The 26,720-nt window shown below is 53.3% G+C and overlaps 1 protein-coding gene across 1 annotated transcript; it reads right to left on the bottom strand.

Annotated features, from left to right (window-relative positions):
* Positions 1–22,716, bottom strand: FBF1 (Fas binding factor 1). Its single transcript, XM_036268546.1, has 30 exons — positions 22,606–22,716; positions 22,100–22,185; positions 21,040–21,067; positions 19,966–20,007; positions 17,678–17,765; positions 16,858–16,909; positions 16,319–16,369; positions 15,445–15,586; positions 14,905–14,982; positions 14,235–14,354; positions 13,776–13,914; positions 13,533–13,657; positions 12,597–12,696; positions 10,558–11,037; positions 9,242–9,340; positions 8,889–8,977; positions 8,665–8,723; positions 7,738–7,893; positions 7,506–7,606; positions 7,207–7,413; positions 6,435–6,542; positions 6,215–6,354; positions 6,012–6,130; positions 4,536–4,658; positions 4,266–4,451; positions 3,641–3,817; positions 3,413–3,550; positions 3,186–3,303; positions 1,299–1,417; positions 1–539 (listed from the first exon to the last, which is right to left on the bottom strand). The coding sequence occupies exons 2-30, from the start codon at positions 22,100–22,102 to the stop codon at positions 456–458; spliced, it is 3,471 nt and encodes a 1,156-aa protein (XP_036124439.1). The 5' UTR covers positions 22,103–22,185; positions 22,606–22,716; the 3' UTR covers positions 1–455.
* Positions 22,717–26,720: the final 4,004 nt, after the last annotated feature.

Below are 26,720 nucleotides of genomic sequence, written 5' to 3'. Positions count from 1 at the left end.
TAAAATGTGTGGTCCGACTCCACGTCCCCATCAGGGAGGGGACCCTGCGCTGTGTCTGCTGCCTCGGGCGGGGAGGGCAGGAGGCTGCTCGTGGCACCCTTGAGAACCCCCACCTCAGAAGGGGCCCGGTGAAGATCCCCCAGGCACCTGCCCGCCAAGGAGGGGAGGGGCCACAGAACCCAGGCGGACCTGGGGGTCTGAGATGGGTGTCTCTGGGGTAAGAGGACCAACGCAGGCTCAGTGTCTCGGCCCGAGATACTCCCAGTGTGTCTCCCCAGAGGCCCATGTGGCTCAAACCCTAGAGGCACGGAGCACCACCAGCTGGCAGCCTGGAGAGAATGCCCCCGCACCCTGCGCGCACAGAGCCTTCCCTGGGCACCCCTCCCTGGAGCTGGCAGCCAGGGGCAGCAGGGGAGCGCCAGGCTCGGAGGCTTGTGCTGGAGGCAGCAGGGCCCTCAGGCTGAATGGGATGCCGCGTTGTAGGGGGCCTTCTTCAGGGTCTCCAGGAAGAACTGTTCATTCTCCAGGAAGTCTCGGTCCTGAAAGGCAGAGGGGAGAGCAGGCACCCTCGGGCTCCCTCCTGCTCCGCTTTTGTGAACAGGGACACAGACTCGAGGGACTGAGAGGCAGGTCCTGGGGGCCAGCCAGCCAGCCCCACTCAGGACTGCTCCCTGTGTACTCCCTGGTTCTGGGGAGCTGCGGGGCGGGGAAGAGGGGGGGAGGATCACGTGCTCCAGAGTGAGACCAGGCCTCAGTCCTGGCAGGGCCACTGGCTAGCACGGGCTTCACCTCTCTAAGCCTGTCTGTCAACTGTAGGGAATAAAGTTTCCCACCTGGTAGGGCTGGGGGAGGGGAATGTGTTCAGCACAGAGTCTGAAACCCGGGAGAGACTGAGTGGTCACTGCTACCACTGCTGTCACAGGGTCATTGGGAGGCGCAACTGACATGGTATGCATAATGGCTTAGAAGACAACCTGATGCCCTGGCCAGTTTGGCTCAGCAGATGGAGTGTCGGCCTGCGGACCATCCCGGGTTCGGTTCCCACTAGGGTCACGTACCAAAAAAAAAAAAAAAAAAAAAACCAGAAGAGAACCTGACCCACAGGACAGGTCTTGAAGATGGCCACCAAGCACTGTGCACCATGACTCTCCGCCAGGGGTGGGCTCAGCCCTCCTCAGGACAGGAGGTGCTCCTCTCTGACTGCCCTGAGCTGCTTGTCACCAAAGTAACCAAGAGGACCCCTGGGTCTAGGGTAGTGGCGAGCCCGGCTGGGGCCACCTCTGCTACGAGATGCTTACCTGCTCTGCTGTGTGTTTCATCAGCACCAGCTTGGCATGGAGGAGCGACGGGCCCAGACTGGCTGATGGCTGGTTGCCCTGAGGACCGGCAGGAGCAGGAGCCATGATGGCTGAAAAGGCTGAGGAAGAGGTCAAGGACCAAGCATCGGTGGGAGGACAGGACGGCCACAGCTTGTCTCCCAGGGGCCTTTTTACCACTGTGGGTGGGCGCAACTGGGACAACCTTCTGGGCACACCCACCGACTCTCAAAAGCCTTTGAAAATGCTCATGGGATTTGACCTGGCCAAGTCCAAGTCTAGAAATTTATTCAAGGGAAATAATCACACCAAGGTGCAGAGATGTATATATAAAGATGTTCACTGATGTGCTGTTTATCTTAGTGATAACAAAAAAAGATACACCCAGTAAAAAAAAATCATTAAAAATATGGAACAGCCTCATAATGGAAACTTATGATGGTTAAAAATTCTGGTTAAATGTTTCATTACTGCCCTGACCAGTTTGGCTCAGCGGTTAGAGCGTCAGCCTGCGGTCCGGAGAGACCCGGGTTCGGTTCCCGCTAAGGGCACGTACTTCGGTTGCAGTTTGTCCCTGGCCCTGGTTGGTCGTGCGGGTGGCAGCCACTCGATGTGTCCCTTCACGTCGATGTTTCTCTCTCTCTCTCCCTTCCTCTCTCTCCCTCCCACTCTATCTGTACAAAAAATGGAAAAATATCCTCGGGTGAGGATAAAAAATAAAAATAAAAATAAAAAATAAAGAACTGTGAAAAAAAAAAAAGAATGAAAATGTTTCATTACTGATATGAAAACTTGTTCCATATGTGTTTCAAAAAAAAAAATCAAGGTACAAAACGGTATATGATACAATGTCAATTTTGTTTTTAAAAACACACAGGGCAGTCTAGAATGCTATGCACCAAAATGTTAAGAGTGGTTCTCTCTATCCCTGGCCAGTTTGGCTCAGTGGTTAGTGTGTTGGCCCTCGGACCAAAGAGTCGTAGGTTTGATTACAGTGAAGGGTATGTAACTCAGCTGCGGTTATGCAAGAGGCAGCCAATTGATGTGTCTCTCTCACATCGATGTTTCTCTCTCTCTCCCCCTCCCTCCCTCCCATTCTGTCTGAAAATTAATGAAAAAAATATCCTTGGGTGAGGATTAAAAAATAGACAAACAGCCAGGCTGGTGTGGCTCGGTGGTTGAATGTTGACCCAGGCACCAGGAGGTCTCCAGTTCGAATCCCAGTCAGGGCACATGCCCAGGTTGTGGGCCAAATCCCCAGTAAGGGGCATGCAGGAGGCGACCAATTGATGTTCTCTCTGATCGATGTCTCTACCTTTCCCTCTCCGTTCCTCTCTCTAAAATCAATAAGGAAAAAAAACCTTAAATAAATAAATAAAATAAGCCCTGGCCAGTTTGGCTCAGTGGTTAGAACGTCAGCCTGCGGTCCAGAGAGACCCGGGTTCGGTTCCCGCCAAGGGCATGTACCTCGGTTGCAGTTTGTCCCCAGCCCTGGTTGGTTGTGCGGGTGGCAGCCACTTGATGTGTCTCTTTCACGTCAATGTTTCTCTCTCTCTCTTCCTCTTCCTCCCACTCTATCTGAACAAAAAATGGAAAAATGTCCTCGGGTGAGGATAAAAAAAAAAAGTATAAATAAAATAAAAGTAGTTCTCTCTAGAGAATGTGGTTGAGAGAGACATTTGAAAAAAGTTTTCCTCCATTTTAAAATGTACTTTTCTATGGTGAACATGCATTACTTGTGTAAAAAGTAGTGACGAGATAACCTGAACACCCAGCTAGCCCCCTAACTTGAGTGGAGGGAGGCGTGGGCAGGATGCTCCTGGCACTGCCCCCCAGTGGTCCAAGTCCCATCCTTCTGGCGCTACTCACCACTCTGGCCAGAGGCTGCTAGGCCCTGGGCCTTAGCTAGCAGCCCCACAGGGCTGGGCAGCAGGTCCTTTTGGATACGGTCCAGCAGCAGCCTCTGCTGGGCCAGACTCAGATGCTCCTGTGCCCCATCCCCAGAGAGAAGGACATGGTTGTGAGGGTGGGAGACTGGAGGTGGGGGGGATCAGTGTAGCCAGACTAGGGGGAGCCAGAGCTGGGAGGGGCCTTGCCTGGTGCACAAGCTGCTCCTGCTGCTGCAGCTGATCCAGCTGCCGCCGCACCTGCTGGAGCCGGGTCTGCTGCCCCGACTGCACCTGCCAGGCCTCGCGCAATGCCTGCTCTCCCTCCTGGTACTTCTCTGAGGCCACCTTCGGGAAGGTCACCTGGGTCAGCCAGGCTGGCTGAGGTCAGGGCACTGCCCAAGCCCCAGCCACGCCCCGCGCTGAGCTGCCTGGAACCTGGCTCATCTTCTCCACCTCCTCAGCACGGAGCCTGATGCGCAGGGCAGAGGCGTTGACCCTCTCCTTCTCCCGCCGCAGCTCCTCCCGTTCTCGATCCAGAGCCTCCCTCTTGGCCGACAGCTGGTCCTCCTTGGCCCGGAGCTCGTTTGCCCTGATCTTCAGCTCTGCCTGCTCCTAGAGGTGGCAAAGCCTTCACTACATTGTCCTCTCAGGAGCTGAACTAGGCTCTGCTCAGGGTTCAAGGAGCCCCCTGGCCCATCTGCTTCATTGCTGGTGCTCCACCTGACCCTGACTCTGGGAGGAGGCGCTGGGGTAAGGGGTCCCAGAATTAGTCAGAGAGGCCCGGGACCACACTTCAGTGCTGCCCTTCACCCCTGGGCTCAACTTCTCTGAACCCATTTCTACACCTCTGGAATATCTAAGTCATGGAGACTTGATGAAGACGGAATGAGCAATGTGTATAAGCACCTAGGACAGTGAAATGAAGTTGTTACTATTACATGATTACTGTGGTTTTAATTCCAATTCTCTGTTGCTGTGCCCTGGGCTAAGCTAACCCGTCGGGAGGGAGGAGCAGAGTGAGGACCAGGAAAGTGGCAGGGCTGGAGGCTCTGGGCCCTACCTGGGCCTGGCTGATGAGGGTGCTTTCTCGCTGAGTGTCCACCTGCAGGGCCCGCACCACCTCTTGCTCGGCCCTCTCCTTACTCAGCTTCTGCTGTGCGAAGAAATCAGCCCACTCGGCCGCCAGGCGCCGCCGCTCCTCCCCACACTTCTGCATGACGGACTTCTGCTCCTCCAGCAAGGCGCTCTAGGATGAGGGCGCGAAGGCAAGGGGTGGGATTCTCGGGCACAGCAGCAGGACGGCAGCTGAACATGGTGTGGCTGGACTCACCTTGGCCTTCTCCAGCTCCTCCCGCTCCATGGCCATCTGCTGGGCCATGACCTTCCTCTGCTCCTCCAGGGCGCGCTGCACGGATTCCGCCTTGGCCTGCTCAGCGCTCAGCCGCCAGCGTTCCTGAGGCCCAGTCAGGGCTGAGAGTGAGTCCCCCCCGGCGCTCCACCTGCCCCCAGTCAAGCCCGACTGCTGTGCAAAGCCACCTGCATCTCCCACACTACGTCACACACACCTCCTTTCCAGACAGGTGCAAAGCGAGGGCACCCGAGGACTCAGGGCCCAGTGCTGGATCAAGTGCACCGAGGCTAATGGCTCAGGGACCTCTGCTGAGAGGCTCTGGAGGCAACAGCACCCCTGGTCCCTGTGTTTCCAGCAGCAGCACTTGGCCTGCCTGTCTCCCATCAACCACGCAGGCAAAGCACCAGGGTGGGCATGACGATGCACATGCCAGGGAATGCAGGGCACACACAGCATGAGGTTAGAAGCTGAACTGTGCCTGGCCCGAGGCAGGGGCTTAATAAAGTTACCAAATGAAGGACTGAATAAATATGGTCTGTAATATAAAACATCTCCATATTGCCCAGCCGGTGTGGCTCAGTGGTTGAGCATCGACCCATGCACCAAGAGGTTGCCAGTTCGATTCCCAGTCAGGGCACATGCCCAGGTTGTGGGCCCGATCCCCAGGCAGGGTCATGCAGGAGGCAGCCAATCGATGTCCTCTCTCATAGATGTTTCTATCTCTCTCTCCTTCTCCCTTCCTCTCTCTCTAAAATCAATAAAGAAAAAAAAGAAAAAAGAAAAAAAAATCTACATATTGATGTGTCCACAGGACAAATATGATATCATCAGTAGCTATGTTTAGCTAGTGGGTAATTTTCATTTTTTTCTTTATTGTATTATGCATTTTAATTTTTTTCAGTGAAATGTATCATGTTATAACCTAGTACAAAAGAAAGGAAAGGTATTTTTTTAAGAATTAAAGCTTAGCCATGGCCAGTTTGCCTTAGAGGTTAGATCATCGGCCCATGGACCAATGGGTCTTGGGCTCGATTCTGATCAAGAGCATGTACCTGAGCTGCAGGTTTGGTCCCCGGTCCTAGTCGGGGCCTTTGGAAGGCAACCAGTCAATGTTTCTCTGTCACATCAATGTTTCTCTTTCTCCCCTTCCTTCACGTCCAAAAAAAAAAAAAAGAAAGAATATAGCTTACTCTTCCATGTGAAAGACACACAGGGAGTTCAACACGTATCTGTAGACAAGAGCATTCCTGCCCACGTCACAGGCATCACCACCGTGACAGGTTCGGGTGGCTGGAAAGAACGTGGATGTGCAGCTGGTGGGCAGAGGGGCTCAGCTGCAGTGGGCGGGGGCAGTTCCGAGGGAAGTCCCGAGGCCAGGGCAGGGAGCTCAGAGTACTGCTGACATTCCCTGGGGCTCTGCCAGACAGGCCTTGCCTGGGCGGAGGATGGCCCCACCTGCTCCAGCTGCCGGCTCTGCTCGTTCAGGCGGGCCTCCATCCTCCCGATGACTGCCTGGAGCCGGCTCCGCTCCTCCTCCGTGTCCCGCTGCTGCAGGCCCAGCCGCTCCTGCAGTGCTGGGGACGGCCCACAGGGCACTCAGTCTGCCCACCTGCCCACTGAGATGGGAGAGGGAGAGGGACACATGGCCCATGTGGTACCTCGGAGCTGCTCGTCCCGCTGCCGGATGCCCAGCTCCCGCTCCTGGGCCATGGTGAGGTGTGAGGCCTCCACGCGGGAGGAGAGCTCGTTCAGGCTGCTGGAGAACTTCTCCATCTGCTCGATGATGCCATTCAGGGACCTGGGGAGGATCCGGTCACCCTGGCCTGGGGACCCCAGCACCGCCCCCTGGGGTGGGCAGGGCCTGGACCACGCACACACCGTGTATGGGAGGTGGCGCTGGTGACGGCATCGATCTCTCGGTCCTTCAGGAGCTTCAGCCGCTGCAGCTGCTCCTCGTGGTCCTTGCGCATCTCTAGGATGGAGGCCCTGCAGGGCCGTGGGAGGGTGGGCTGTGGGCAGCTTTCCCAGGGAGGAGCGTGCCTCTGCGCAGTGCTCCCAGGCCTCCCCTGCCTCAGTTTCCCTGGCTCCTTAGCCTTATCTGTCTTGGTGCCTTACTGCCGCATCCGCCCTCTAAGGGGGAGATTCCTTCTGTTATTCAGCAAAGATTTTACACAGAGGAAAAGACAGGCATATCAGACTAGTGTTAAAGGGCCAGCTCTGCCCTCATCAGCCAGCTTCCTTATGTACCTTGTCTTAGCTTTGTGCTGACCTGGGAAGCCAACCAGATCGAAATCCAGGCACACAACACAAACCACTTCCAGGGCTGGTCTAGTAACCAGGCTTGAGAGGTCCAGCAGGCAAGGGGCTTAGCCTGGGCTGAGTTAGCCTGTGGTTGCTTGCGGCTGACAGGCCCAGCTCAAACAGCGAGGGCCCTGTGGGTACCCTCACACCTTTCTAGAGGTGATGTCCCCTGCCCCTGCCATGGGTGCAGTGGGTCAGTGTGCTGGCCTGGGTCCTCACCTGGAAGGGAAGGGGTCAGGCCTCGGTTCACAGGCCGTTGAGTCACGCTTGGGGGTCTCACGCCATCAGATTGCTCTGGCTACCCTTGAAGCCCATCCCCTGCCCGCCTGGCCCCGGGCTGCGCCCTCACCGTTGCAGCTCTCGCAGCCGCTCCATTTCCTGGTCCTTCTCCTGCACCGCAGCTGCCAAGCGCCGCTGGTGCTGGGCGGTAAGCTCGGCTCGGGCCTGCTCAGCTTCCTGACAGTGTGACAGGTAGCGGGCGGACAGCTCCTCGCTCTCTCTCCGCAGCCGCTCCTCCCGTTGCTGGTGGGATGTTTCTAGCACCTTGATGCGGCTTCTGCCAACAGAACACCCAGCTGTGGGGCACCTGGGCCGGGGCAGGCCATTTGCCTCGGGAAGCCCAGGAGGCCACGGCAGAGGACGGGGTACCTGTGAGCATTCTCGATGAGCTCCAGGTCGGCCTGGTGTCGCTGCTGCAAACTCTCCAGCAGCAGCTTGTGCTGGGCCCGCTCCAGCTCCAGCTTCCGCACCTGAGAGGGCGAGAGGACAGGGTGGAGGGCGGGGAGGCAGCTCCCTCAGGTCCCCTTGGGAAGCCTTCCAGCCCTCAGTGACACCTTCCCATCGCACACCTGCCCCACAGCCAGCTGGCCCCTGCCCTCACCTGGGCCTCCAGCTCTGCCAGCCGGGCCTGACTCTGCAGAAGCTCAGCCTGGAGCTCGGCAGTGCCATTTTGAAGCTGCACCTGAGCAGCCAACAGCTGCTTCTGGTATTGTGCGCCTGGCAGCAGGCTCTGTGCCAGTGACTCTGGGAGCAGGGCCTGGAGAAGGAGGTCAGACATATCCCAGGTTAGGCAGGGCAGGCCCTCAGCGGAGCTCAGCTACTTCTGCTCACTGGGCTCCCAGGCCCTGCACCTGACCGGGGCTGTAGATGGGGTCAAGGACATGACACTGAGAGGCCGAGGATGAAGCCCTGGAGAGCCACGTGGTCACCGCACCTCCCGTTTCAGGTCCGGTTAGAAAAATGAGTCTCCCTTTTTGCTCAGGGCAACATCCTCCCCAGCAATGGTCCAGATTCCTAGACAAACGTCTGAGTCCCAGCACAGTCTTAGTGACAACAAGAGTTTATAACACTGGCCCCTGCTGTCAGCCCTGAAGTCCAAATGTTGATAGCTATCCCGCTTCCTGCTGGCTGCCCAGCAGCCTCCACCTCCAAAGGTGCTCTGCGTTACCAGGGTTTTGCTCCTGGGGGGCTGGGGTCAGAGGTGACTGCCACATCTGGGAAACAGATGGAGGTGTGCAGGGAGGATGGCAAGGCTGGAGGAGCTTTCTAGATAGAACACCTGCAACCCTGCTTTCTGACCGGAGCATTCCTGGCTACCTCGCATGGGGACCACCTCTAATTCCCTATTGGTGCTGGCCAGTTAGCACCAGCTCTGCCTGACAAGGCGGCGGGGGCAGGGAGGTGCTGGTGGCAGCCAGGGTGCGTGCGCTGACATCCTGGCAGGCTGTCAGGTCAAGCACTGGGGCTGCCTCTGAGCATGAAGAACTGCTTCATGGGCCTGAGGCCCAGACCTGTCTGTCCGCCCTACCTGGCCAAGCACAGGAAGCCCTGTGGGTTCCTGGGGGCTCGGAAGACGCACCGCAGGCTCTGAAAAATGAACAGCAGAGAACTGAGCAGGAAGGAGGCCACGGAGGCCGCGAGTCTCTCGCGTGCGCGCGTGTTTTCCAGTGTTAGTCTGCTGGGAGCCCCAAAGGAAGCTCAAAGCGCCTTTCTCACACGGATTTTAATCCCCAAACAAAGCAGAAAACAAACCAGTGCGAGAGAGGTCTCCAGGGGCTGTGTCCCTCTTTGAGTCACCCGCATAGAGGGCCAAGGAGGCTGGGTTCCACGTCACGGGGAACCTGAGGACAGAGATGGGGGAGGCAGTAAAGAAAAACCGGTTCACGCCATTGACCGGAAAGGCCCCGTGGCTGTCAGTTTCATGAAAGTGGATCTCAGTGAGAAAGAAGACAGGGCCCCGGCTTCAGGAAGCTCCTCCGAAGGCTGAGCAGTGGGCCTGACAGCAGGTATGGAACACCACATGAGTCCATACCTGCCTAGGTCAGGAGGCCCGGCTCGGCCCCCAGCTTGCCTCTCACCACCCTCAGTCCCGGCTGCAGACATACCCTGAGGTGGCAGGCTGGGCAGGCGGCTTTTTTGCTGTTTGTCCTGAGGTCCCTCCAGCAGCTGCTTGCTCGAGCCCCTGAGAGCTAGCAACAGGTTGGCTGAGGAAGTTAAAGTCAAGGTGGCAGAGGTCCAGGTTAGGTTGGACGACCAGGACAAGGTCCAGTTATACGCTGTGTGGCTATGCCCCTTCCTGTCCCCACCATCCCATCATGGGAACTCTCCTCCCAAGTCTGAGTCTCTGGCCTTCCAGAACCCCCTGCCCCCTCCAGTGCCCACCATGGCACAGTGACTGCAGAGACCATATGACACCAGTCCCGGGAGAGACAATGGACATGATATAGGCATCAGAGTTAAGTTCAAGTTCAAGGCCTTTAGACTGAAGCTCTGCTCACTCTCCTGCCAGGTCCAACTGTCCTTTGGGTCCCTCCCTTCTCCTGTTCTTTCCTCTTCTCAGCTCTGGGGTTGTGAGGAGGCTTTTTCCATAGGGTCAGGTCCAGGTCAAAGCCGCCCTCCTCAGTCACACTAACCCCAGGCTGGGCAACGTCCCGCGTCTGTCACTTCGTCCCCTTTGCTCTGGCCACTCCCTCTGGATGATCCTGGCCTTCCCGCCTTCGGGGGTCACTCACTGGCCTATCCCACAGGACACATTCTGTGCCTTCCCCCAGGCCTTGCCTCTTGGCCACTGTGAATTCCAACACCCCCAAAGAGCATGGGCAGATCTCAACCCACACGTGCATCGTTTTTCTTTCTTAGTTGTTTTTTAATCCTCATCTGAGGATTTTTTCTATTTATCTTCAGATAGAGTGGGAAGAAGGGAGGAGAGAAAAAGAGAGAGAGAAACATCGATGTGAGAGGGACACATCGACTGGCTGCCTCCCACATGACCCGACCAGGGCTGGGACGAACCACAACCAAGGTACGTGCCCTTGACCAGAACTGAACCTGGGACTCATTGGTCCGCGGGCCGACGCTCTAACAGCTGAGCCAAACCGGCCAGGGCGCATCATTTACTTCAGCTCAGGCCAGCACGAGCACTGATAATTTGGACACTGGGTGTCGCCAGCCCAAGGGCACTGTGGGCCGAGCCCTGCTCAGAGGGCTGCACGTTTGCCACATCAGGCACCCTCTGTCTCCCACTTGATCAAGTCAGCGCCTGGCCCACCGCAGCTGGGGTGTGTCAACAGACAGACCCCAGTGCCCTCGTGTCTGCACCTGGGCAAAGGCAGGAGCCAGAGGGAGAGCACAGGGGAGAGGTGGCGCTCCCTGCACCCTGCTCAGTCCACCCTCCCCTAGAGACAGCAGCCCAAGCCTGTACCTGCTGGACGGTGGTCGGCCCGCTGCCCCCACCGACTTTTGGCCCTTAGAAGTCCCAGCATGCTCTTCTCTGGCGGCATCTCGGGACTTCCTCCGAGACAAGGCATGGCTCAGCCAATCCTCCTCCGCTTTCTCCTCAGACACGCCCATCTGGGAAGGCGGGCTAGCTCTGGCCCAGGGATCTGGGCCCTCGCAGGGTGGCTTCACCCCCAGGGAGGAGGAGGGCAGCCCAGCTGGGGCGGAGTGCAGGCCTGGAGCAGAATGCTGGCTCTCAGGGCCGGCCACGAAAGGTGTGGAGAGTGCGGAGCCTCCTCTTCGAGGCTCTCTGGTGGGAGAGGGAGGGAGCAGGTCCTCATCTTCATCCTTGAGGCCCAACCAGTCAGCTCTTCCCTTCCTGGGGTGAGTGGGGCTGGTTGTTGCTGGGGTGCTCTGCTTGGAGCTTGGTTCTCCCTTGAGGTCTATGCTGCCTTCTGCTAAGAACCTACTTCAAGACAAAGAAGAGGGGTCTAGGACAGGGCAAGCAGCCTGTCCCCAAAGCCCCAGATCAGTCTTTCCCTCTGCGGCTGGGGGGTGACTGCGAGGCCCACACCAAGGCGTCTGGGGTGCTCAGAGGCTCAGCACAGCCAGCCGGAGGCCGAGAGCACGGCACCCGCACCAGTTCCGGTGGCACCAGTTCCGGTGGCAGCACAGTGGCAGCTGAGCGCTGTATGTAAAACACGATCACAGGCGTCTTGACTCCATCACAGGAGCCAGGGACAATTCCACCTGCAGCGATCAGGACCAAGTGACAACCACAGGCACACACGTCCGGAGAACATCTGTTGGGTCCAGGGTCTTCAGGCAACAGTCATTCTGTGACCTGTTCCCTTTTGGGCCATGGCCTCTACGTTTCCTGGCGGCCGCAGCGGGCACTGAGAAGCGTGGGCATGCGCAGGGTTATCAGGGAGAAAGGCAGGCCGGCACAGCCAGCACGGTGTAGTGCCAACACCGCTATGTCTGGGCGAAGGGTAGGAGGCAGTTCTTTGTACTGTTCTTACAACTTTTGTTTGAAATTATTTCAAAGTACAAAATTTTAAATATATATTGGGCCCTGGCCAGTTTGGCTCAGCAGTTGGAGCACTGGCGCGCGGACCAGAGAGTCCCAGGTTTGGTTCCCGCTAGGGGCACGTACCTTGGCTGCAGTTCATCCGGGCCCTGGACGGGGTCATGTGGGAGGCAACCACGCGATGTGTCCCTCTCATATCAATGTTTCTTTCTCTCCCCCCCGCCCCCCTTCTCTATCTGAAGATAAATGCAAAAATGTCCACGGGTGAGGATAATAAATAAATAAATAAAATATTAGGAGAAAAATCCCAAATTTAGACAATTCCCCTTTTCCTTCCGAGGAGGCCAGGAGCAGATCCGGGGCCCAGCTTCCTGCTGGGGGCCATCTCGACCACTTGGCCTGTCCAGACTGGGACTCCCTCTTCCGGCTGCACCCACAGAGCCTAGAGCCTTGCACGGTGTGGCCTCCAGACAAGACTGTCGGAGGGCCTGGGAGAGGCCGGCCCATTTCCCGGTGGGCAGCCGGTCTCCAAGGGCGCTCACGCAGGCCCGCTCACCTGACTGACTGTCAGTGGGCCTGGGAGAGGCCGGCCCATTTCCCGGTGGGCAGCCGGTCTCCAAGGGCGCTCACGCAGGCCCGCTCACCTGACTGACTGTCAGTGGGCCTGGGAGAGGCCGGCCCATTTCCCGGTGGGCAGCCGGTCTCCAAGGGCGCTCGCGCAGGCCCGCTCACCTGACTGACTGTCGGTGGGCCTGGGAGAGGCCGGCCCATTTCCCGGTGGGCAGCTGGTCTCCAAGGGCGCTCACGCAGGCCCGCTCACCTGACTGACTGTCGGTGGGCCTGGGAGAGGCCGGCCCATTTCCCCGTGGGCAGCCGGTCTCCAAGGGCACTCGCGCAGGCCCGCTCACCTGACTGACTGTCGGCGGACTGGGAGAGGCTGGCCCATTTCCCCGTGGGCAGCCGGTCTCCAAGGGCGCTCGCACAGGCCCGCTCACCTGACTGACTGTCGGCGGGACTGCCGGCCCTCGGAGGAGCCCATGCTGGGCTTATAGGCCCCAAAGGTGAACTCCTCGTCGTCCCAGGTGTCTTCTCTGTCTGTGAATTAGAAGCCTGTGAGCTAGGACAGGGGAGTCAAACTCTGCTGTGGCTACACAGCTGTTTAAAAACAGCTGGATTCCGCCCTTGCCAGTTTGGCTCAGCGGTTGGAGCGTCGGCCCAGGGACCAGAGTCATGGGTTCAATTGCGGTCAAGGGCACGCACCTTGGTTGTGGTTACGACCCGGTCCAGGTCGGGGTCATGCGGGAGGCAACCAATCGATGTCTCTCTGGCCTAGATATTTCTTTCTTTCTCTCTCCCTTCCTCCCTCCTACTCTGTCTGAGGGTAAGTGGAAAATTATCCTCGGGAGAGGATTTTTAAGAAAATTAAAAATAAAAACAAAGCAGCTGGACTGGCAGCGTGCCATGCGAGACACGTGCAGGCGAAGCAGCTTTGGAAGGGCAGGTGGGGGGCTGGGCATCAGCTCCGCATGTCCCACTCCAGCACTCGGGGGCCATGGGGAGCTGCTAAGAGTGAGGGCCCTGCCCGACCTCCTCTGGGTGAGGCCCGTGAGCTGTGTGCTTGTAACAAGAACGATTCAATATACGCCCCTGGGCTGACACCTGGAGAAACACTGTAGTGGGCTGCTGCCTATTAGCAAGTGAAGAAAACAATTTCATGAGTTGCAACCAATGTATTTATAAATCAAATAGTACATAAATAAAAAGTGGCACTGAACGTGATGATGATTATTTCATGACACTTGTCTCAGTTATAAATGTGCATAATAATGTGTGTGCGTCACAATGTAAAGCTTAGTTCTTACTATGGGTTGTGACAAAAACCTGCTCTGGGGGTCCCCCCTCCCACCTCCCCACCCCCAAAGCTTCCTCACCCTGTGGCCTCTGGTACTTCCTGTCCAGCGTGAACTGCAGGTGCTCCCTGGACGACAGGTGTTTGGTGGCAGGGCCTCGACCCAGCAGCTCATCCAGCTTGGAGCGAGCAGGGCGGGGCCCTTCCCTGCAGTATGGGCTCAGGGTTGGTACGTGCTGGTACAGGCCCATGCTGTACCCACCCTCTAGCTCCTTCTTGGAAGCAGCAGCCTGACCAGGGATGCTCCCCTCTTAAGGATTCTTACTGGTCTCCCGCCTGCCTCCTCTCTGCTTTGGGGCTATCTCCAAACCCCAGGGTGGCCATGAGGTCATCCTCATCGTCAAACAGCAATTCTTCTTTCTTTCGGACAGGGGTGCTCCCAGGAGTTAGGGGGATGGAGGGGCCTAAGAGACATAATACAGGGCACAATGCCTCAGTCATCTAGCCCTCGACTATGACATGTGGGTGGGTCAAGGGAAGCATTGCTCTGACACCCTGACCTTCGGATAGGGCAGCAGGCATTGAACATGTCTGGTCTGCCACGGGACCTGCCCCACTACTACCCCGACCCATCCCAGGCTCACCTCCACCCCCTTCTCAGAGATGAATGAGCTCAGTCCTGCAGCCCCCACCTGGCAGATCTCTGGCTCTGCCCTGGAAAGTTCAGCCATTGGGCTGCCAACTGCATCTTCCCCAGGACAAGAAACAAGCCCACCCTCCCTACCTCGCTCTCTGGCTGGGGCTGGGCTCTTTTCAGAAGGCGCTTTACTCTCTGTCCCAGGCAGCTTCTTGGCGACTCCTTCCTCATCCTCGGAGAGCAGGCCTGCCAGCGGGTCCTCCAAGTCTGTCCGGAAGGGAGAGCACAGGTCCGACTGCATACTTGCTTCAGGAAGACGGGCCCTGCACTGCGCTGGGAGGCTACTACACATGCTTCTCCCCAGCTGCGCGGACACAGAAACAGGTCCCTCAGTGTCTGGACCCAGACCGGGCTCCCCTTGGGGAGAGGAAGCGGGAGAGTGGCCCAGTGTGACTGTGCCAGGCTTGCCCACGAGCCCAGGCTCTGCTGCCTGCACAGACTGCTGGGAACGTCCCAGCATCAGAAGAGAAGTCAAATATCTGTGTTTTCATTGAGGGAAAGGAATTTTTCCTATACTTTATAAAATCTTCAGTTTGATGCCTGGCTTCAAAGTTCTTGCAAATAAGTTCCCCAGATATCCGAGTGAATACACACTATTAGTCCCTCCCTGGATTCACGAGGAACTAAATCAGTGGCACCGGCCATCTGCTCCTTGGCTGATATACGCAGCCACTTGGCTGTGACAAGGAAATGTGCCACGGCTACTCCACTCCCCAACTCAAGTGTCCCAGAGGCGTGACCATAAGGCCTGTGGTACCTTCAAATGAAAACTTCTTGTACTGATGCCCAAAGCCGCTGGGAGAGGGAGAAGGCTTCTTGGTGGGAATGGCATCCCCTGCAGACAGCAAAGAGAAGGCCAAGGTTTGTCTAGCACACCATCACTGGGCCATGGGATGGTGTGCCCTCCTTCCCGGCGGAGCTGACGGACTGTGGCCATGGACACAGCCATGGGACGTGTCTACACCTCCCCAGTTCTCACACAGGCTTCTGGCAGGAAGCATGGTCTGGCAGCCACCTGCCCTAGTCACAAGGCACTCCAGAGACATGGGGTTGGGAGGTGCACAGGCTGCCATCACATTCTCCAGGAGCTGCCATGCTGGACTCAGAGGGACTGGAACAGCCCCAGGAAGGAAGCTCAACTTGTCCCCTCCCCACCATACACTCTCACGCACACAATTAGCTCCTGGCCTGGCCTGTCCAGCCCAGACAGAGACAAACCACAGTTAGGGACGCTTCCTTCTAAGCATCTTCCATATCTTCAAAGCCTCCCACATCTGAGGAGCTACATCCTACTCACCTTTCTCATTGGCTGTTAACACATCAGCAGGTCTGGGGTTGCTGGGCAGCTCTTCCTTCCCAGAACTCTTTGCAGCGCTTTTGCTAGAGGCGAGATGAGACTTCGTCAGACCTAAGAGATCGGCATCCATGTCGTCCAGATCCTGGAAAAGCGAGGGGGAGCCCCGCGGGTGTTCAGCCGCGGCTGCCAAACGCCTCTATGTTCCAGCACTGAGAGATTATAAAGCCTTCAGAATTTATGTCTTAAACTCCATTATCAAGATCAGTTTGCCCGGCCAGTGTGGCTCAGTGGTTGAGCATCGACCCATGCAACAAGAGGTCGCCAGTTCAATTCCCAGTCAGGGCACATGCCCAGGTTGTGGGCCCGACCCCAGTGGGGGCATGCAGGAGGCGGCCAACTGATGTTCTCTCTTATTGATGTTTCTACCTCTCTCTCCCTCTCCCTTCCTCTCTATAATAGCAATAAAGAAAACTTTTTTTAAAAAGACCAGTTTGGGTCTTGATCTGATCAGAGGACAGCTATTCTGAAGGGAACTAGGCAGGGGTATGTGGAGACATATGGAGAAAGGCTAAGGACAAGCTCTGAGGAGATAGTCTCCCGTCTTTCCTGCGGGGGGGGGGGGGGCACAGCCGGGGGAGTCTTCGGGTGGGAGCTGGCCCCTTTCCAGCAGGGGCCTGCGGCAGGAGACTGTAAGCCAGGGAATCTGATTCACCCCCGAAAGGCAGAGGCAAGAGCTCCTGGATGAGCTCCACGCCCTCGAAGGGCGCACAATGCAGTCTTACAGGGAGAAATCAGAGGGAGAACGAAGGCCTGGCAAGAAGCATCAGTATCCCACCCTGCCCCAGCTCCGGGAGCGTGCACACTGCTTCACTACCTTCATGGCCTGGAGTAGAGCCTGCGGGTCTGCATCTGAGATGTCGGAAACCTGAGTCCACCAGAGGGTAAGGACACGTGTTAGTCAAGGCCCTTCGTAGCTCAGGGCTCTCACCCCTTGTGGCCCTGCTTGTTAGCATCCTGCCCTCACGTGGGATTTGGGTTTTGTTTGAAGTTAAACCTGCCCAGGTGTGGAGACCCAGAAAGTGCTGCCACTTTCGCTTCCTCCCAACTGGAAAGCCCAGGACTCAAACCTCGTCACTTCCCACCCAGTGGCTGGACAGCAGTGGAGTTTATTATAAAAGCACAGCTCCAAGGGGTAACATTAAAGGCTCCGGCAGCTGCTAGGATGACCTTCCAGGTCGTCTCAGTGGTAGGAAGGGAGAGGATGTTGCTTTGGGCCTTAGGCAGACCTTGTTTTGCTTTAAGAACAACCCGGCTTTGCAGGGCCTTCTAAACAGCCCCTCAGCCCCAGTACCCATCTCACTGTTTCCAGCGACCAGCAGAGAGGGGGGGGAGTAGGGAGAGGACCAGGCTCACCTCAGCCTCCGCTCCTGCCTCGGTGCTGAAGGCATTGTTTTCCAGGAGGGGCCTGCAAAGGGGAGGAGTCAGCACCCACCTGCATCCTGAGGGCAGCAGGTGACAAAGAAAAGGAGTTTTGAAGGCTACCTAATGCAGTGATTTTAACTTTTTAAAAAAGGAGTATAGCCTCTTTAAAACCAAAGAATAAAAAACAACAGGTAAGTCCGGCCGGTGTGGCTCACTGGTTGAGCATCGACTCATGCACCAGCGGTTCAATTCCCGGTCAGGGCACATGCCCAGGTTGTGGGCCCGATCCCCAGTGAGGGCATCCAGGAGGCAACCAATCAATGTTCTCTCTCATTGATGTTTCTGTCTCTCGCTCCCTTTCACTTCCTCTCTCTCTAAAATCAATAAAGGGAAACAAAATGAAAAAAAAAACAAACAAAAAAAAACACCAGGTAAGAGAGAAAAACAGATTGCTTTAGTTAAAATGAAGGTGGGGTAGAAAACTCACAAAGCTCCTCCCCACTGCTCAACTGTCAGGAGAACCTCAGAAAAACAACCTAAAACTACCAATCTAGGATAGTCCTCTTAGTCTGAGGATAAGGGAATTAAGGCGCAGAGAGGTTCAGGAACCGCTCAAGGCCACCCAGTAATCAGCAGGACTTCTGACCTCCAGTTCCATTCTCTTTCCACTCCCCGGGCTCCTCCCTGACTGGGAGCTGAGGGACGGAGGAGGAAGTCGCTGGCACTGGAGGGGCACAGTAGGGGAAAGGAGGGACGGGAGGCAGAGCATCTCATGGAACTGGGTCATGGCCACACCCAGTCCTGTGCTTACTTTGCTCCAGCCCTGGCAGAAGGGAGTGTCTGGGCAACACTGGTCTTATCTCTGGCACGTGCAACTAGTTTAACAGGCTTCTCAGGTACTGTGATTGGAAGAAAACAGAAAACATGTCATTCAGCTGTGGAGAACTGGAGTGACCATGAAAAGTGTTGCAAGTTCTCTACCAAGCTGTGTCCCAGACCTTCCGGTGGGAAGAAGTGCCTGCTGGAGGAAGAAAATGGGCCCCAAATGCAGGTTCCCATGTTATCCCTTGACAAACCTGAACGGGGAGGGGTGGTACACTTCCAAGCAGGGAGATCTGAATACCAACTGGTGACAAATGAGGAACCCACCTCCACCCCCACCACCAAGATATGCAGAAAGAACAATACTTCTCTGGCTCAAAGTTGTTGGCTGGAACCCAAGGGCCTGTGCCTGGTGGGTTCTTCTGGGCCAGATGGGGGTAACCTCAGCCTTGCTATTGCAGCTGTTCCGGGGAGCTCTGCAGGACCCTGAAGCCCTGCCTCTCAGAACAGCAAACATGGACACACAGGGTAAGGGACTAGAATCCAGGATAATAAACTCTTACAACACACCAATTTAAAAAAAATGGGCAAAGGATCTATGCCCTGGCCGGTTTGGCTCAGCGGTTAGAGCATCAGCCTGCGGTCCCGAGAGACCCGGGTTCGGTTCCCACTAAGGGCATGTACCTCGGTTGCAGTTTGTCCCCGGCCCTGGTTGGTCGTGCGGGTGGCAGCCACTCGATGTGTCCCTTTCACGTCGATGTTTCTCTCTCTCTCTCTCTTCCTCTCTCTCCCTCCCACTCTACCTGAACAAAAAAATGGAAAAAGTGTCCTCGAGTGAGAAATAAAATAAAATAAAATAAAATAAAATAAAATAAAAAAATGGGCAAAGCATCTGAACAGACTTTCTCCAAAGAGGATAACAAATGGCCAATAAATACATGAAAAGATGCTCAATGTCATTAGTCAATAGGAAAACGCACATCAAAATCACAATGAGATGCAATTTTACACCCATTAAGATAGCTAGAATCAAGAAGAGAGACCATAGGCCGGCCAGTGTGGCTCAGTGGTTGAGCGCCGACCTTGCACCAGAAGGTCACTGGTTCAATTCCTGGTCACACGCTCAGGTTGTGGGCCTGATACCCAGTGGGAGCATGCAGGAGGCAGCCAGTCTATGTTCTCTCTCATTGATGTTTCTCTCTCTCTCTCCCTATCCTTTCCTTTCTCTCTAAAATCAATAAAGGAAAAAAATATATATATAAAAAAAGAACACAGACAATAACAAGGATGTGGAGAAACAGGAGCCCCGCACTGGTGGAAATGGACAGTGGTGCAGGTGCTGCGGAAGAGATTGGCGGTTTCTTAGAAAGGTAAACAGAGTTACCATACGGTCCAGTAATTCCACTCTGAGGGTTATACCCTCAAAGCACTGCAAACATCCACGCAAAAACTTGTACACGAATGTTCACAACAGCATTATTCATCATAGCCTAGGCTATGGTAAACATCATGATAAACGAAAGAGGCCACACAGTGTATGATTCCATTTTATATAAAACGTCCAGAAGAGTCAAACCCACAGAGTAAGCAAGTAGATCAGTGGCTGCCTAGAGTTGAGGGGAGGAGAGAATGAGGCGTGACTGCTATTGGGCACGAAGTTTCTCTAGGGGGTGATGAAATGTTCTGAAATTAGACTGTGGTGATGGTTGTACAACTTTGTGAATATACTAAAAGCCACTGAAATGTACACTTCAAAAGAGTAACTTTTATGTGAATTAAATCTCAATTTAAAAAAAAGAGGAGCCCTGGCCAGTTTGGCTCAGCGGTTAGAGCGTCGGCCTGCGGTCCAGAGAGACCCGGGTTCGGTTCCCGCTACGGGCACATATCTCGGTTGCAGTTTGTCCCCGGCCCTGGTTGGTCGTGCAGGTGGCAGCCACTCGATGTGTCCCTTTCACGTCGATGTTTCTCTCTCTCTCCCACTCTATCTGAACAAAAAAATAAAAAAGTGAGGATTAAAAAAAAAAAGAGGAGCCTTGGCCTGTGAGGCTTAGCTGGTTGGAGCGTCGGCCCGTGCACCAGAAGGTGTTGAGTTTGATTTTCAGTCAGGGTACATGTCCAGGTTTTGGGTTGGATCCCCGGTTCAGGAGCGTGCAGGAGGAAACTGATCAATGTTTCTCTCTCTCCCCCTTTCTCTCCCTGAGATAAATAAAAAATTTAAAACATTTAAAAAAAAAGAACAAGGCTAAATCAGGGGGTTCTGGGGAGGGGGGCACTTACTCTCATCCCCCAGGAGATCATCAAGGACGTCATCAATGGAAGCTGGAACAGAAAGGGTGGCGTCATGACTTCAGGAGGAAAGAAGAATGGTCCTTATAGCTACACGTCTTGAGCCGTCACCCCAGGACCTCAGGGCTCTTAGATGTTGGACCTTAGGCTTAGCTCTCTCTCCACTGTCCACGAGACATTTCCTAACGCTGGCAGCAAGTCATATCTTATTGAAGGATCCCAGGGTAGAAACTGAGGATGATGCCCTGGCCGGTTTGGCTCAGCGGTTAGAGTGTCGGCCTACGGTCCAGAGACCCGCGTTCGGTTCCCGCTGGGGGCACGTGCCTCGGTTGCAGTTTGTCCCAGCCCTGGTGGGGTCATGTGGGTGGTGGCCACTCGATGTGTACCTTTCACGTCGATGTTTCTCGCTCTCTCCCTCTCTCTCTCTCTCTCCCCCTCCCACTCTAGCTGAACAAAAATGAAAAACAACAACAACAACAACAACAAAAAGAAACTGAGGATGATGACATCATCTCAGAGGGCGATGGTGAAGATTTTCAGTAGAACCTACATTCTCCGTGACATACTGGCCAACAGTCTTCCAGACACTGAGCAAAGCCCAGTTATGCAACTTTGGGAAAAGTGTCTAAGATTTCTAGGCACATATAAGCTTCTTTCATACCAACAGCCTCCTAGAACCCTTCCACCTGAGACCCCTAGAACTGGTCTGGAGGCATACCTCCTTGGCCACTTTTCCATGGTGTGTGTGGGAACCCAAGGGCGAGTACTAAATTAGTTCTCGCATCCAGCCCAAGTGTCTTCACCACCCGTAACCCCAACCGAGTACTTCTGGATACAGAGCCCAGCAAGAAGAATTTTTTCCCAAGCCCCATCCCTTGCTTATTTCTAAATTACTCTAAGGGCCAGTGAGATAGCATAAGGAGTCCCCTAAAAGACCAAAGCTGCCAATGGAATTATGGGGAAACCATCGGGAATATTCAGACACAGACACACATAAGTTACTTTTGGACCCAAGGTGGGGTAATTTTTTTTGGCTTACAAGTGATGTTCCATCTCTCTACTCACCTTTCAATCCTTTCTTGGTCTTTAGTGCCTAAAAAGGGGAAAACAAATCACTTAAACGAAATCAAACAAGCAATGAACATGTGTTGAAACTGAGAACGCAGAATGAACGGTTTTGCCTTTTGCCAACTCACCCGAGAAAAAAGGAGCACAGATGGCATTTAGAGACATGAGCCCTTTATGCTTTCCTAGTGTCTCTGAGAACAGACCCATTCAGAGCATGGAAACAGCCCCCACCAACCAGCAGTGGCTGCCACAGTGAGTACCCCCACCCCCAAACGCAGAAATCTTTCCTCTCCCCTGAATTCCAGACACCACAGGCAAACCCTCCCAAGCCAGGATGTAATGTGACTGGGAATGCTTTCTTCTATCCCATATCCCTGTTATAATCCAGTAATTCTCCATCCGCTAGAAGAAGGAACCTCTCCTGGGTTCCTTGAACCCGAGTTGTTTTTGCAAAAATTCTTGAAGAGATGCATCAGCCATGACCACAAGGGTATTGACCATGAGCTTAACTAATCAGGAGATGCCAGATGGGACAATGAGGCATTCAAGGCTAAGGTCTAGTAAATGTTAAGAAATATAAAATAAACAACTTGTGCAGTTACTAACTGCTGATATCTGCTTCTGTACACATAGCTTGCTTGCTCTGCTAAACTCTTGAGTAACCCGTCCTATATAAGCAACCCTCCCCCTGAGCTCGGGGCTGCAGTTCTCCTCTGAGTAGGTTGGCTGCAGTCCCTGCACAGGTAATAAAGCTCCTAATATTCAAAATTACTTGATGTCTGAGTGAGGATGACTTTCCTGGGTTACAACAATCCCCAACCCAATACTGGAGACAAACTTAAAAATGCTTCCAGCTGCACATTCAGAGGCTCAGAAGAAACGCTTGCTCCTTGCTTAACAAGAAGTCGGATATCGGTGAGCAACAAATCTGGTCACACTTCTCCAGGGGCCACATCCTGGTCCTGGCCACCAGGCCCCCACAGTAGCCACACAGTCAGATCTTGGGGGCGGGGGCAGGTTCGCATTCCCACGCCATCTCACTCTGCATTCTGCCTACCATCTCCAGGCTCCAGAGGCTGCTTGCAGCTCCTTCACAGTGCTGTCCAACTCATCTGAATTCTGCCCACATCAGATTCATGCTCCCTAATGAAGAAAAGGAGAGTAATTGCTTAAAAATGACGTCACTTGAATGATACTTGAGTCCAAGGCCTATCAAGGCGTCTCTCACTGCCCAGACAAGAGGTTGAACCTACTTGCAGAAGCTAAAAATCCCTTACGGGGGTGCAATTCAGATGAGACAGTGTGCTGGGTAACTCAATGAGCGTTCCCCCGCCTGGAGATGACTCAAATTATGTGCAGTGCTCATCCCTCGCGGTAAAGAGGATGCGGGAGATGGCAGGGCCCATCTCAGAGTGGGTGCCTGCCCTGGCCCCAGGGCACCGCCTTCCCAGGCCACACCCGTGACTGTTTCCTAGGGAGCATTCAGCGCCAACAGCAGAGGTGCACATATTTTCATTGAGAGTGGACATTTCTTCCTTCACACTAACTATACCTCCGACTCACCCCATTAATAGAGAACCGTATCGCTCTCTCCTGCCCCTCCTGCACGTCCCGAGAACGGACCTTTGGCTCGCCTTGAAGAAAGGAGTCGGAGCGGGTCACCTGTGTCCCTGGTGCTGGCCTATCCTGTTATTAGGATGCAAAGTTTAACTGGGGTTGCACAGGGGCCACGCTGAATGTTTCTCTTTCTCTGGAAGGGCAATTTTCACGACCGAGAAGTGCACACACGCTTTGTCTCAGGGCACGTCCAGGCACTTCCGGTCATCTGTGGCGCGGCCTCCCAGACCGCGGGGATTTCTAAGAGGTGTGCAAAGGCCACAGGGCCACAAGGGCCCTCATGCCGCATCTGCTCAGCCAACTCCGCGCCAGTCATTGAAAAACCCCGAGCCCGCCCCTTAGCGAGGGCCCTCCCGGGGCACGCCCTCGGGCCCGAGACTCCGCGCCCTCCGCGCATCAACCCTCTGCGCGCCCAGCCCATTTCGAGCCCCGCGCAGCCTCCGATCCTCCCAGGCCCTGAAATCCCCCGGGTTACGCGCCATTCCTTTCGGAGGCGCAGCCGCTGGGACTTGTCCGGGCCATAGCTGCTGGTACCGGCCCAGCTCGGCCAGGTTTCCCGCTTCGGGGCCCAGCGGACGCCAATCTCGTGGTCACCGGGTCTCAGAGAGAAAGACGAGGCGAGAGGCATCCTGGGAGTTGTAGTCCACGCCCCGCTCACCTGCCAGGTCCCAGGAAACAGGGGACGCCAAGACGAACTACATTTCCCAGGGTGCCCCGCCGCGGCCGTTAGTCGCGCCGGGCCTCTGTTCGCGGCTCCGCCCGTTGCTAGGAGCTGCCTCAACGCTCCTTTAGCTGATACACTTGGGCTCTGAGACCCAACCCTCTCTGAGCGCTGATTCCTGACGCGGAGGGCGTGAGACATGTGTTAAGACTGGAAGACTGGCATGTCAAACCGTAATTATGGACTCATCCCACATTCCAAAGCTTAGGAAAGTGGCTGTGATCTAACTTCAATTAAGAAGATCAAAGATGCAAAGCCGGAATGAAACCCAGTATCACCAATAACGACAAATAACACTTTTTGTGGTCATTACAGATTCTATTACGGGTGTTACAGTTTTACAAAGGAAAAGGGGGTTTGTGGTTTGGCTTACCCGCCGGCCCAGCAGTGCTGGCGGGAAACCGCTGTCTCACCGTGACGGACAGGCTCTGGACTCCTGCACGTGGTCGGCACCCCCGCCCCCACTGGCAGGTCCGGCCAGGGATGGGCAACAACACAAGCTAGATGCATCTTTTCGGGTGGAACCAAACTCAAACCACAACAGTAAAAGGAACAAGGAGGCAAAGGAATTATACACTCCAAAGGATATACGTCCTATCCTTGAATTCACCGCAATTTTAACCAAAATGGTGTTTACAAAGTAGTAGCAGTCTGAATATTATGTGGAAGATCACATATACCTAAGCTATGAAACAGTCAACAGCATTGTGGCAAAGCAACTTATTTTGGTTCAGAATTAAATAAAATTTTTGTTAATTTGAGAGAGAAACATTGATTCATTGTTCCACTTATATATGCCTTGACTGGGGATCGAACTTACACCTTGGCCTATCGGGACGATTCAAAATTCTCAAAATTACTTCCAATTTTACATGATCTTCCTGAGATAATACTTAATTTAAGGCAAGATCAAACAAAAACCCTTAGAATCTAGGAATTTGCAACAGCTAACATCTGGTAACTAACTCCAAAGGTTCCTTGTATATTTCTATGTTTACTTTCATGGACCACAGGAATCATTACTGAAAAACTTATATAAGTATGCATAGATAAAAGGAAAACACCACCACCAACATTTTAAAATGAAAAAGCATTGTAGTCATTTACATATGACTTGGTCTAATACTCCAAGAATGGAGAAGTCAATATTCAATTAGCTGAGATCATTGATTTCCACATTATTCCATGGAAATGATCAAAACCTTTATTGGAGGCAGGAGACTCAATAAGACTCCTGGTCTCAGGTGGAATAATCAATTTCCTGGTTCTGCGCCTCTTTCCAGCTGCAGGAGCAGCTTCTGCTTGAAGACAACTTGTAACTGCAGGCATACTTTCCACATATATAAAAAGATTAGCAGGTTAGAAACCATCTTCATCTATTCTCTTCCTTCCTGAAAAGATGGATGGAAAGAACTCAGAAATGGGTAGGAGGGACTGAGGAGCATTCTTCACTGAAGAAAGCCAAGAATTAAGGTCTAATATGTTAACTTCAGGAGTTAGAAAATGCCTCCATGCCCTGGCCGGTTCGGCTCAGCAGTTAGAGCATCGGCCTGCGGTCCGAAGAGAGCTGGGTTCAGTTCCCGCTAAGGGCACGTGCCTTGGTTGCAGTTTTTCCCTGGCCCTGGTTGGGTCGTGTGGGTGGCAGCCACTCGACGTGTCCCTTCCACGTTGATGTTTCTCTCTCTCTCTCTCCCTCCCACTCTATCTGAACAAAATATCGAGAAGTGTCCTCGGGTGAGGATTAAAAAAAAAAAAAATGCCTCCAGGTACACATAATCTGAAATTAGAGTTCTCAGAAAACATGTCAACATAGTTAACACTGTAGTTAAAATGTTCTGAAATAATCTGATACTTTTGTAGTGTTATGTTCTGAAGACAAGAACAGGAAGGGCCCCAAGGTTCTGGAACCAATAGTATTTTGGGGTCACTAACGTTCAAACATTGAAATAATCCTCAGTGCATATCGAACAAGAAATACAGCTCCAAACACCTGAGGAAGATCAACTTTCATCCATAGCAAAGACATCCCTATTAAGTCTCAAAATTTCAATTTTGAGTACTATTCAGAGTACTTTTTAGGAAAGACATCATTTAATAGAAAAATCTCATTAATTCTACGTGGTCTTTATCATACTTTTGGAGACAAGGTTGAAGTTTATCTTTGTGTTCTCTGAAAATGGCTCACAAAAGAACCAAAACCTAGGTATGTGCCCCGACTGGGAATTGAACCCCAACCGGCGACCTACTGGTGCATGAGTCGATGCTTAACCACAGAGCCACATCGGCCTGGCTCCAGACTGCAGCAATTAGGGCAGACTTTAGTGCTACAGGCTCAGGCAGTTCTCATGTCTTTTATTTTTAGTGCCACCTGAACCTAATAAACCTGTTACCTTAAAATCCTTCATAATTTGAACTTACGTTTAATTATTTGATACACTCTTTCCCTCTTGACAGAACAAACTAATGAGGTTTTATTACATCTTTATTCTTTAATTACAGTGAGTAAATTCAAGACAAAACATTCCAGTATCAATAAAAATATTACTAAATATCAGATTTAGTTTTTGATTAGGTGCTTGTCATTTCAAACATCCTCAGATCCTGATCACAGATATTTATGTAAGGTATTTAAACACTAATGTCAAAAGTTTTGCATTTAACAGGTCTTCAGCAATTTAAATTTACTTTATTTCTCAGAATCTGAACTACCGTCAAGATATATCCAAATGAGAACACAGTGCATTTCACTTCCATCTTCACACAATTAGCAATTCTCCTGTTGGAAAGAGTAAGGCTTGGGTCAACAGCATTTCTGCTGGACCTAAATTCTCGTATTACTAGTTCCACTGGGACAGATCTTATGTCCCAGGTAGGAATTACATTTCCACTGAGTTATATACCATATCCTCAGGACTGATCTTAAAACCACTGGTTTCCTGAGGCAGACGTCACAGATACAGTTAGCAGGTTAAAAAAATATACATGTATCAAGTGATGTTGTTTTACATTGATTTTGAGAATCAAATTCATTAAGAAGTACATGCTTATCCTTTGAATACAGAATGATTGTGCAAATTAAGTTTCAGTTGAAAGGGAAATTTCGCAGTTCAGATCAAACTCCTAGAAACACACTGGAAACAAAGCCAGATGTATAGTAAGTAGACTTTACAGGAATTCCATTTATTCTTTTAGCCATAGTTTCAATGATTATATATATTTAAAATTTTTTTCTTTATTGATTTTAGAGAGAGAGAAAGGGAAAGGGAGCAAGTTAGAAACATCAATGAGAGAGAACATCAATTGGCCACCTCCTGCAGTCCCCCACTGGGGATCGGGCCCA

Source organism: Molossus molossus, unplaced genomic scaffold (assembly GCF_014108415.1).
Source record: "Molossus molossus isolate mMolMol1 unplaced genomic scaffold, mMolMol1.p scaffold_m16_p_19, whole genome shotgun sequence".
NCBI lineage: Eukaryota > Metazoa > Chordata > Mammalia > Chiroptera > Molossidae > Molossus > Molossus molossus.
This window is presented reverse-complemented; position numbering and strand designations above follow the sequence as displayed.

Excerpts from the sequence above, each read along its gene's own strand:
- FBF1 (XM_036268546.1), bottom strand. Across the intron at positions 14,355-14,904 it reads CAAGAAGTTTTCATTTGAAG|ACTTGGAGGACCCGCTGGCA; the intron begins GTACCACAGGCC and ends CCTTCCGGACAG. Across the intron at positions 8,724-8,888 it reads TGGAGACCTCTCTCGCACTG|AGCCTGCGGTGCGTCTTCCG; the intron begins GTTTGTTTTCTG and ends TTCATTTTTCAG.